The sequence below is a fragment of the Lolium rigidum genome, unplaced genomic scaffold (assembly GCF_022539505.1).
Source record: "Lolium rigidum isolate FL_2022 unplaced genomic scaffold, APGP_CSIRO_Lrig_0.1 contig_17489_1, whole genome shotgun sequence".
NCBI lineage: Eukaryota > Viridiplantae > Streptophyta > Magnoliopsida > Poales > Poaceae > Lolium > Lolium rigidum.
The window spans coordinates 324,692-337,171 of NW_025899905.1; the positions used below are offsets into that span (position 1 = coordinate 324,692).

General features: G+C 47.6%; 1 protein-coding gene across 1 annotated transcript; it reads left to right on the forward strand.

Annotated features, from left to right (window-relative positions):
- The first annotated feature begins 1,623 nt into the window (after positions 1–1,623).
- LOC124680475 (cytochrome P450 71A1-like) lies at positions 1,624–6,717 on the forward strand. The gene is made up of 2 exons (XM_047215532.1): positions 1,624–2,604; positions 5,970–6,717. Exons 1-2 carry the CDS (start codon positions 1,624–1,626, stop codon positions 6,591–6,593), a joined length of 1,605 nt encoding a protein of 534 aa, XP_047071488.1. The 3' UTR covers positions 6,594–6,717.
- Positions 6,718–12,480: the final 5,763 nt, after the last annotated feature.

A 12,480-nucleotide genomic window follows, 5' to 3' on the forward strand; every position in this document is an offset into this window, starting at 1 on the left:
CGCTCAAAGAACCTGTCGCGCAACAGAGTGGAAGGGCAGCTCCGGCTCCACAAGGACTAGTTCCACCTCACCGATCTGGTGTACAAGGAAAAAAATGTTCCGGCGCCGGTACATGATGTCAAGGGAGTTGTTCTTGGTCATTCTTCGGGGCGTCAGAGACTACGACCCCTACTTCCAATGCAGGCCCGATGCAATAGGTGCGCTAGGCTTCACCTCCTACCAAAAATGCTCCGCCGCTATTCGCATGCTATCATATGGAATGGTTGCTGATATATTCGATGAGTATCTTCGAATGGGTGAGAGCACCTGCCTTGAGTCCATGTACAGGTTTTGCCGAGCCGTGATTGCCGTGTTCGGAGTATTACTGTAGGGAACCAACTGTTGAGGATACAAGGCGGCTGTTGTCTATCAACGAGTCTAGAGGGTTCCCAGGAATGATTGGCAGCATAGATTGTATGCACCGGGAGTGGAAGAACTGTACATTTGGATGGCAGGGTCAGTACAGCGGGCATGCAGAGGGACGAACTGTCATTCTTGAAGCTGTCATATCTCAAGATTTATGGATTTGGCATTCATTCTTTAGCATGGCCGGTTCCAACAGGCTCATGCAAGGCAAAGCTCCCCGGGTGAGCTATAAGATCAATGAAAATGAATAGGACAAACCATATTATCTTGCTGATTGCATCTACCCTAACTGGGCCACACTGGTGAAGACTGTCCGTAATCCAAACTCCGAGAAGACGAGGAGGTTTGCCAAGATGCAAGAGACTTGCTGGATATATGTGGAGCGCGGATTTGGTGTGCTCCAAGCTCGGTGAGCAATTGTCCATCACCCGATAAGAACATGGTCGCTGAAGATCATGCATGAGGTGATGATATGCTGCGTGATCATGCACAACATGATCATTGAGAACGGGCGTCCTGATGGCTGCAATGAGAACCACTGGGACTTTCAAGGTGAGCTAGTTGCGTCACTCCCTAGGGCTTTATCTTGGGAGAACTATCTGCATATGAATGTAGAAGTCACTGACGAGAACGTGTGCAAACGGCTGCAGACGGATCTGATTGAGCATCAGTGGGTATTGGCTGGCCCATGAAGACCATGCTTAGAGGAATACCATCTTATTTTCATGTAGATTTTTTAAAATTAGGATGTAAGGACTATGACTTAGTTGATTCTCTTTATTTTGTTGTTTTCAAACTTCATATTTCATGCCGACGCGGAAATGCGTCGGATCGCTGGAGACACTCCAGGCACAAATAAATGCGCGGACAAAAACGGTCTTTCTCGCGTCCATCGCGCGACGCAAATGAACACTCGAACACCGATTTGCGTCGCGCCGCTGACGTGCAGATTTACATGTTGACGCGTCCACATTTGAGGCGATAAGGTTAGATGGAGAAGGACAAATGAAAGAGCGGCTGGCTACCGAAGTAGCAACCTAGTGACTACTCATTAAAATACACGCACGTCAGGTAAGTTCAAAAGAAGCTAAAAACACGCACAGCACGTGGCTAAACTATCAAGATTCGCTCTACCACAGGCACACGCATCATCGTCAAGTACATATAGTATATAAACATAGGCAGAGTGCACCTCTACGCTGCACCTGCATTATTGCTATGCACACAATGGACATGACGTCGCCTTTTTCATCTTTGCAGTCACCCCTCCTCCTCCTCGTCCTCAGCCTGTTCGTCTCTCTCTTCTCCTTCCTCCTCCTCTTCACCAAGAATTCTCGTCCATTCAGCAGCAATGGCCGCAGGCGGCTTCCCCCGTCACCGTGGGGACTTCCGATCCTCGGCCACCTCCCACTTCTTGGATCCCTACCGCATAGGAAGCTGCGGTCTCTGGCGCAGGCGCACGGTCCAGTCATGCTCCTTCGCCTCGGCGGCGTGCCCGCCGTGGTGGTTACCTCGACGGCCGCAGCGCAGGAGGTCTTGAAGACCCGCGACCTTGCCTTCGCGAGCCGCGCCCCGGTGCGCATGGCGGAGCTCCTCTTCTACGGCCGCGACATGGCCTTCGCCCCCTACGGAGAGTACTGGCGCCAGGCGCGCCGCGTGTGCGTGCACCACCTCCTCAGCGCTCGCCGTGTCGCCTCATTCCGCCGCGTCCGTGAGCAGGAGGCCGCCGCACTGCTGGACCGCGTCCGACGTGTCGCATGCGCTTCGCGGCCCGATGGTGGCGCCGTGGTGGACCTGACCCGCGAGCTCATATCCTACACCAACACCATCATCTCGCGGGCCACGTTCGGCGATGACGGGGGTTACGGCATCGGCGACGGCCTGTCGGAGGTGTTCGCCGACCTGGAGGAGCTACTGGGGACGGTCACGGTTGGCCAGTTTGTGCCGTGGCTGGCTTGGGTGGACACGCTGATGGGGATAGACGCCAAGGCGGTTCGGACGAGCAAGGTGCTGGACGAGTTGCTCGAGCGGGTCATCGCGGACCACCGCCAGCGGCGTCTCGGCGGTGGTCGGCTTGTTGGCGACGGCGAGCAGGACGATCACCGAGACTTCGTGGACGTGCTATTGGATGTGAGCGAGGCGGTAGAGGACACCGGAGGTGTCGAGTTCGACGCGATTGCCATCAAAGCCATTGCCATGGTACGTCACGTCACACAAGACTTTTTTTTGCTGTTTTGCTGGTATATGCCGATCCTTCACGGTCAATGGAACAAGTAGATGGAACAAGTGCCAATCCTTCACGGTCAATGAAACTAGATGGAACAAGAGAGTGACTATATCCAGTGTTAGTATCCCTTTCTTATCAGTAGTACGGAACCGTAGAATGATCAGTATCACGATTTATCTATAGACATATTAAAGAGAATACTCAAATGCCATAACCAATTTTGAACCCATAAAACAAAAGTTTGAGGCACATATGCTAGTACATAGAAATGAATAGGTGATTCAGTTTTTAAAGTATATATATTTTTTATTCCCATCACCTAGACTAGCGAAACTCATGCCATTTAATTTACTACATATATGTCCATAAATAAATGTCTGCATTCAAATTTAGATAAATATAAGACATCTATTTATTAACGGAGGAAGTAGATAATTAGATCAACAAGGACCTTGAAACCACGCTTTTCCCTTCTCCTCACATTGATGGTTGTTGTGTGTTTACGTGGCTTTTTTCCCCTCATGAAAGTAGATTCTACTGAACCATCATGATACATGTCGGTTGGCAAAAATAGTATATATCGTGAAAATGTAAGATACTATCCATAATGATTGCCAGAAGCATCATGTTCTTGACACTACTAATCGTTTGACAGTCTGCTAACTTACTCACTCCTTTCACAAACAACATTAAAGAGTCCATTTTTTTGGTAAACTTTTGACAAAGTTTGCACAAAAATATACTCCTACATATTCAAGATACCAAATAGCTATACAATGAAATTATACTTTATTACAATCTAATGATATTAGTTTGGTGGCATAAATGGTTTTTTTTTTGAGAGCAACCACATATATTTCATTAATCGAACACCAAGTTACATGAAGCAACACATGTGGAAACTAAAAGACAAACCGGGATAAAATGATTATCCTGAATTTGCAGATAAAAACCTAAAAGATCGAGAAATACAAAACGATCTCTAGGATTTCCTGCAACCACCGTTGCCAGCGGCCGCCGTCCAATTCCAACGCCGCCAAGACGAACGCTAGAAGAGACGCCGAACCTCCACCATTGTAAGACCCAAAAAAGCACCATCGCCAACGAGGCTTTGTGAGTCGATGAACAGGCCTGCTGCAAGCAGCGAGGCACATGTCGCTGTGGCACGTCGACCGGGGGACGTCCCCGTGCTGTCTTGGACCAAGGTACGCCGCCTCCCTTCGACGAAGTCGGAGAAGAACGACATAACCACCACCTCCGGACCATCATCTTCGCTCCAGAAGAACCACCTCGCCCCGGTCCCCAGCGCCGTCGTGGACAACGACAAACGCCAGTGACACGTCGAGAAACAGATCTCGCCAGATCTGAAGAACGGCGAGAAGACCAAGCCGCCGACCTGAAAGATCGACAAGCACACGTTGCCAACAACTCCGAGACGCCGCCGTGAAGGTCGCCGCCGGTGTGGGAGTGGAGTTGTGGCAGATTTATTTGCCCGGGCGCCGCTCCCACCACCCCAACGACGCACCATAGGAGACAAAAACTAACCCTAACTACTAGGCCAGAACGGAGGAACGAGGTTCCCCCTCCCTCATGCTGCCGCCAAAGCGGCAAGCAGAGGGAGAGGAAACCAGGCCCAGCGCCCTGGCCGGAGATTGGGAAGATTGGATCTCGCTCCGCTGCCGCCCCTCACGAGCGGAGAGGAAAAACGGTTCGTGGTGGCATAAATGGTTGTGCCTGTGTTTTTGTACTGAACTTAAAAAGCGACTTTCCAAAAAGTTGGAAGTACACTCTTTCGTGTACGAAGGGGGGAGTAGGCCCAAACAAACATAACACTTATGTTTGTGCCGCGACAGAGTATGCCAATATGCCATCATGATGGCTAACTACAAAAGCAGAACGCTAATTAGTGCATGTTTAGTAGTTTCCATTTTTATTTACCATGCATTCGAGATTTAGATAAAGTTTTCTTGCCCCGAGCACGCGGGAATTCTTATATTTGGGCCATGCCTGGCCGGGGGCAGCCCGGTCTGAGGCCCAACCCGATAAACTTGGGCCTAGAAAAGTTTGCCTGACAGCTGGGCTGGGCTGGGTATGGGTAGCCCGAAAACTGAATTCAGCACCACGGCTCGGCCCGCAGCCTGATGGCTCGATGGGCTTCATGGGTATTTGGTCGGGCCAGGCCGAGCTTGGGCCTGATTTTTACCGTCGGGCTTTGCTTGGCCCGGACCGAGGCCTGGCCCGGCCCGACACATGGCCAGGTATAATTTGGGCGGATACCTTTTTTGGTTGTCACGCATTCGTCGCGTTTTAGGAGGGTTCTAGAATATTTTGATAGGTTTTCCTCTAGTCTTTTCGGTTTTGGTTTCTAATCCTCTAGTTTTTATAGTTTTCCTTTATAGTTTTTCTATTTCTATTTCCGTCTCTTTTTATTTTTTTCTGTTTTTTCCTTTGTTTTCATAATTTTTTAACACTTTCAAGTTTTAAATTTTTTAAAATCATAACATTTTCTGAATATTTTCCATTCTAAAATTTTGGTTAAAATCTAATTATTTCTCAATCCTCAACGGTTTTTCAAACCTATTATTTTTAAATCTGAACATTTTAAAAAGTTGATTTTTTCAAAGGAAAAAAAAGAAAAAAAGATACTGCAAGAAGAAATCGCTTACCTCTGGGTGGCCCAACAGTAGCGTACACGCGGACGTCGGCGCCGTAGACGCCACGGGCGTCGTATAGGGGAGCCCTTATGATGTGAATGTGACTCTTCAATGGGGAAGAATCCGCAAAAGAGAATAATATGCACAAACAGTCAGTGGCTGGACTAGGGGTGGACAAATGGGCCACGGCCTGAGATTTTCTAACAAGCAAAGCAAATAAAAAACATATATGTACAAGTCCATACATCGAACCAAAGTTCGTACGAAAATTATGTATTGCCCTTCTATAGTCCGAAAGCTTTGTGCATTTTTTCTCTCGTATGACTTCTTCATAGGAGGCTACGAAGATGGGAATGATGAAAATAGAGATGACAAGTTAACTTGACTTTAATGTACATATTTATAACTCCCAACATTTTAAATAGCCTTTCTGCTTGTTCGTTATCATTCTAATTCATATGGTGTATATCTCTGTGCTGATCAGTAAAGTCAAATTATTGGTCAAAACAAAAAAGAGAGATAAGTTCAGCGACTACGCTCCGCACTTCTACGTACTCCAGTAATAAAAGAACAAACTAGCCGAACAAACTACAGCACTAGTCCGTTAACTTCATAACTTCTTTTCTAGAATCCTGTTACTAAGTTCATGTCTTCATATGTGTAATGAACTAATGATATGGCAGGACATGTTCGCCGCTGCGACCAACACGACCTACACGACTCTGGTCTGGGCCATGGCGGAGCTCATCAACCAGCCAGTCGAAATGCGCAAGCTCCAGGACGAGATCCGAGCGGCCGTCGTCAACAATGGTGGCAGCCATGTGAACGAGGACCACCTCGCCAAGCTGCAATACCTCAGGCCGGTTATCAAGGAGACACTTCGGCTGCACTCGCCTCTCCCGCTGCTCTTGCCCAGGGAGACGCTCGAGGATACCGAGCTGCTAGGCTACCGTGTGCCGGCGCGGACGCGCGTGGTGATCAACGCGTGGGCCATTGGCCGCGACACGGAGACGTGGGAGCGCGCTGAGGAGTTCGTGCCGGAGCGGTTCGTGGGTGGCCCGGTCGAGTACGGGGTGAGGCATGACGACTTCAGCTCGGTGCCGTTCGGCGGCGGGAGGAGAGGGTGTCCTGGGGTTGGGTTCGCCACGCCGACGATGGAGCTGGCCCTCGCGAGCCTGCTGTATCATTTTGACTGGGAGCAGCCGGGGGCGGCCGGGGCGTCGAAGCTGGACATGAGCGAGCTGTATGGGCTGTCCGTGCGTCTCAAGGCCAACCTGTGCCTGGTTGCTAAGCCGTGGTCTCCATGATCGAGCCATCTGGGTGCCGAGTGCTCGTGCTCCTTGAAGACGAGTGCTACCTTCCATGGCTCTACCGTTGTGATCTATTACTTGAAACTTGAGAGCTATTGTACCTTGTACGCGCATGTATCTACAGTGCTGTTGATACGGTTTTGCGCATCTATTATGTTATTTTGGCAACAACAAAATATGATCCGAGCAGATCCCGCAGTTCGGGCAAAACCGCAAAATGCTGCTCCTCTCAAATCTGTACCGGAGCCTAGAAAAATAGGAGGCTGGACTAACCGTAAGCTAAGAAAAAAGAGGCGAGAAATGCAATGAAATGCTTGGATATATATAATCAAAATATAAGTACTAAATTAAGTACCCTACATTGGTCATAATTTGGAAGCAAAAAAAAACTGAAATTACATATGATAATTAGTTGTTCGCTAGACAATATGAGTCACACATAATATTCTAGATATCCAAATGCTCTATCAAACACCCAAAATGGAAGTATGAGATTAAAAAGGAGAGTAAAAGTACTAATTTGTAGTGTTGTAAAGAGTTTCTCACATTCAAATGCATCTCACATACCCTTCAAATACTAATGACGCTTCGGCAGAATACCTTTACGGTTCTTGAAGGCTCAAGACCGTCGAATAATAGCTACATCATCAAGTGATCTAAATTTCTCCCGCTCAGTGTAGCATATCATCAAGTGATTAAGCCAACAATCATTTATCCTCTTGCGTAATGATTTTTATTGGCCAAAAGGCTCTCTCAACATATGCCATTGACACCAACAATAACAATGCCAACTCAATGTGCTTGTAAACTGATAGAAATACCAAGATTTTCTCCGTTCCAACCATTTTTGCAGCCAAAATTTCAATATCATTGCAAGTAGAAAATGCAACGTGATTTCAAACAACATGAGTTTCAAGTTGATCCCTTAATATTGTACGAGGAGGATTAGAGAAATCTACACTATAGATTTCAGTAAGACGGCAAAGCTTCTCTACGCTGAACTTGGAGAAACAATTCTTAAATTGGTAACCTCAACATTTCCGCCATTTGTGCTTCCAAGGGTATATCACGTGACACATCAATTAGCATGGAGAATTGTTTATCATTAAGCTCTCCAATAATCACTTTGGTGACTCTTCTGGACAATACCTTGAAAGATCCTTTTGAATCTAATTGGACTGACAATTTCCTCCACCGCGATCAAAACCATCTCGTACTTGTCCATTGCCATCTTTCAACATGTCGATCATCTCTAAATTTGTCCTTTTTCATTCAAAGGAGTGGATGAATCATTGTGGCCACGAACAAACAAACCTTGTTCCATGAGAGATCTATGGCACTCTAAAGAAGTCAAACATATTTTATATAGTTCTTTTGAGTCATCCATCACTGTCGGGGGATGACCTCGGGTATGTCAAATGACTGGAAACAGTTGGCTCAGGGACGGCTGGCCCGCGGCAAAGCCGGCTGAGGAGCAGCCGGCTATAGTCGTGGTTGGTCGCCTTGGGACTGGCTGGGACCATGTCTTGGCCGACTTGGTCATGGCCGGCCGCGCCATGGTCTGGGCTGGCTTAGATATACTACCTCCGGCTTGAGATAGAGTCGGCCGGCTTCGGCATCGCCAGGCCGGCTGGCTCACCTTCGACCGTGTTCGTCATTCCCCTGACCGACTCTAGAAGTTGGTGATCCTTGCAGTAGAAGGATCTTGGGCGCTCTCCAGGTGCAAAAGTCCATGAAGCTATCTTGTCCCGCTGATCCCGACCACTGCAGAGCTACGGCGCATGCTACGGGTGGCGCTACGTAGGAGCCACATGCTACGAGCAGGCCTAGATGCCGGCCTACGGCCCGTCCATAGCTCTATCTTGTCCCTGTCGGCAGCGATCGGAGGACGCGACAGGGGCGGCAGCCCGGGCCCCCAGTGCCTTGGGACCACACGGAGAAGCCGGAGCCGGCAGAGCCGGCGCCCTAGACTGTAGGGGTCTCCATGTAAATGTTCCGGGCATTATATAAGCCCCATTAGCACCCTCCTTTGGGGGATGGATCATTCTCTCATTTCACATCCGGTAGAACCGCTCGGGAGCTGAGGTCTTCTTCTTCCTCTCGCTCCCAAGCCGGCCATAGCTCTAGGAGCACCACTGTCCTGTCCACACATCTTATACATCATCAGGCAGGAGTAGGGGTGTTACCTCCATACGAGGGCCCCGAATCTGGGTACATCGCTGTGTCGCTTGTGCTCATACCCGCCTCCGGAATCCGCCGTAGGCCACAAGGCCTCAACCACCTGATATAAGCCACCCCATGGCATATGCCGTGACGGATCCACGACAATCACTCTAGCCAATTTAGTTTCCGCACTTTGGTTTTGATTTTTAAGAGCATCACAATGGGGAAAACAATTATTGTCATCACTACCCACACCAGTTTTAGTGAAGACTTCATAACCAAAGCGTTCACCTCTTCTAGGATTTCTAAAGAGGAAGCAACATAAACAAAAGGGTGCATCTTTGGACAAACCATATTTAATCGAATTGTAGCTTTGGAACAAAGATTGAGAAAATTCCCTTTCATCACTATGATGAAATTTCACTATTTGTTGTGTAGGTCCCTTCAATATGTATGCCGTCCTCACATGATCTGAAACTTCCATAGCATATGAAAAAATTCTTCTAAGAGCTACATCACAAATGATTTCATCTGGATTAGACTCGTTTACTTTGACAATCGTTAGCAAGTGCATCTTACTGTATGCGAATGTGCATCTTACTCTATGTGGAGTACACCTCTATGTGCATATCATTCCCGGTGTTGGGAATTTGCACATCACTCCCACATCCAGTGTTGGGGCTTGCATCCATACGGCTTGGCACATCATTCTTTGGCCCATTGTTGGAATCTATCGCACTCCCATGGCTTGGACGTTTAATCAAATACCTCTGCATTTTCTGAAATTAAAGATTTGATATGAATGATTCAACAACGTAAAATATTATAAGTAAATTTCCTTACTAAAATTTAAGGTGGGGAAGTGGCCAACTAGATGTAGATGAACAAACATTTTTCCCCATTCGTAGATTAAAATCAGCCCTAACGGATCACGACTACCACATTTGTCCGTTCTGAATGATGCGATGGTGAGAAAGCGATGCGGCGTTGATAAGTTGCAAACGTATCTATAATTTTTGATGCTCCATGCTTGTTTTACACAAATCGTTATATGTTTTATTTACACTTCGTGGCACTTTTATGCATTTTCCGGCATTAACCTATTAACAAGATGCCATAGTGTCAGTCCCTGTTTTCTGTTGTTTTGTATTTCAGAAAAGTTGTACAGGAAATATTCTCAAAATTGGATGAAACAAAAGCCGAAGATCTTATTTTTCCGTAACGAAGACGAAGTCCAGAGGAGAGACGAGGAGGCGCCACAGAGTGGCCAGACCAGGCCTAGGCGCGGCCCAAGCCCTGGCCGCGCCTAGTGGTGGTCTGGGCCCCCTGGCCACCACCGACCTCGCCCTTCCGCCTATAAGAAGCCTCCCGACGCGTGAACCCTAAATTAACCAGCCTCCGTTCATGAAAAGTTCTGTAGCTCCGCCGCCGCCGAAGAGAAGATCCGGGGGATAGAAGTCACTGTTCCGGCACCCTGCCGGGACGGGGAATTGCCCCCGGAGCCATCTCCATCGACTCCACCGCCATCTCCATCGACATTGCTGACTCCCATGATGAGGTGTCAGTAGTTCTCTCCCGAGGCTGAGGGCTTTACCGGTAGCTATGTGGTCTATCTATCTCTCCATGTATGATCTTTATGTGATCATGAGCTTTGTAATCTAGTTGAATAAGTAGATGTTATTCTTCAACTATTGTGCTACTCAAGTGATTTTATTATGTGATCTCTGGGGACACCTTGTCCACGGTGTGAAGGTGACAGTGTGCACATCGTGTTTGTTTCTTAAGCTTAATTTACAGAAATACTTATGAATTGTGGTGTCTAGTTAGTACCATCTTTGTATGCTCAAGGTGATTGTGTGGGGTGTCCATTGATTTGGGAATGCGAACTTTAAGGAGTGCTATTGCTTCCCTACGCAATGAATTTGTGTCTCGATTTTTAGCGATCTAGAAAGTCCCAAAATAAATAAAATACAAAAAAGAGGTTTTCTGCCTCCCATGAATTAAATACCAATGAAAGAGACTTTGTAGGAAAGTCCCGGAAATCGACTAAAAATGCATAAATAATGATGTATGATGGAAAATAACAATGAAAACCAAACATATATGTAGGAATAATGATGATGCAAAATGCACATATCAGCATGGGGTACCCTATTGCGATACTTGGTTGAAACGATAAATGAAAGGTTGGTAACAATCGTAAAGTTGAGTAGCAAGAGGTGTAACCCTTAGCACCAAGAGGATGAAGCAATAACTACTATACTATTTGGGAACAAACATCTTTTTTTTTTAGAATTTTGGGGAGACTAGATGATTAACATGGTGCTGACACGTAATCCTTTTGTGCTCTTTACTTTTGAGTGTGCACTGTTTTGGTGCTCCGTGAGAATTTCTTAGATGTCATTCGATGTTAGCACAAAGAAAAATGTGTTCGTTCTTGTTTGGGTTCTCCGTCTTGTGAGTGTAGCACGGTTGTATGCGAAGCAGTGCTGGTGATGTGGATCCTGGCTCGATTTGTTTCTGGGCGTGGCAGGGTAGAACGTGACACGTCTCAGCAGTTGACAACACTGCTCTGTCAACTCATCTTTGTCAAAGCGGTGCCTGCACCTTGCCCAATTCATCTTTGTGTTTCCTTTTCCTCTAATTGTTTCCTCCACCTCCCAAATCCATCTTCTCCTCCTGGCGGCTCACCGACGAGGCCATTCATTGCAGCCAACTAGCCAGTGGCATTACTTCCCGTAAAAACAACACAGGGTGGCCGAGACCTAGCAGCCACCACCGCTACTCCCGCGACTTCACCGAGCGGCCGCCACAATCATATCACTAAGGGCTTGTTCGGCAGGGGAGTTTTGGTCGGGTTTGCTGAGTATAATCCTCGCCCCATCTGAAAACTCAACAAAACATGAATGGGCCGTTCGGTCGGCTGGTCTCGGTAGGGTCAGTCCGGCAATCCCTGCCGAAACACGTCAGTTTGGAGTGTAAACAAAACGCTCCACTCCCCTCGCGTTTTGGGATTGAAGAGAGATCTGAGGGGATTGGGTGACTGAGGTGTTTTCACCCAAAACACGGTGGCTAATACACTAAAATACTAGTGGAAAATAGGGCTTTCGTGGGAGCCATTTGTCGTGGGCGCGCCTGCACCCGCGACAAATGGGGTGGCCACGTCGCTCCGAAGCGGGCAGGGCCTTTTGTCGCGCCCTTTTGTCGCGGGCCGTAATATGACCCGCGACAAAAGGGGTCCGAGGGCTGGCGCCTCCTGTCGGCACCCCTTTTGTCGCGAGCCGTATTACGACCCGCGACAAAAGGCCATGCCTATATATAGACACGCAGCCAGACCCCCCCCCCCACCACCTCATTTTTTCCTTGGTGGTGAAGGTGGAGGTGTATGCTAGCTCATTTTTTCTACATGTGCACAAGAGGTGTTTGATGGAATGCTTGTGAGAGGGATGCCACTTGATTTTATTTGATAAGATTTCTCCTCCTTTTGATCCTAAAAGGTTAGCAACTATTTTCTCGTATATATATACATAGTCCGTACAATACTAATTTTAGCAAGGTGATTGCATCTGATACATATATAATTGTACTTATGATGCAGATGAGTCATCCATGGATGTACGGCAACCGATGTGCTCCCGCTTTCAGAGAGGACGTGAATTCTTTCCTGCTTGTGGCCGAGGCCAACAAGTCGAAGCAAGGTTTTATGTGCTGTCCATGTCTA

What these genes read in the sequence shown, in the direction of transcription:
- LOC124680475 (XM_047215532.1), top strand. Translation starts at nt 1,624, where the DNA reads ATGCACACAATGGACATGACGTCGCCTTTTTCATCTTTGCAGTCACCC. An exon ending in CCATCAAAGCCATTGCCATG is followed by an intron (nt 2,605 to 5,969) that starts GTACGTCACGTC and finishes ATGATATGGCAG; the next exon opens with GACATGTTCGCCGCTGCGAC.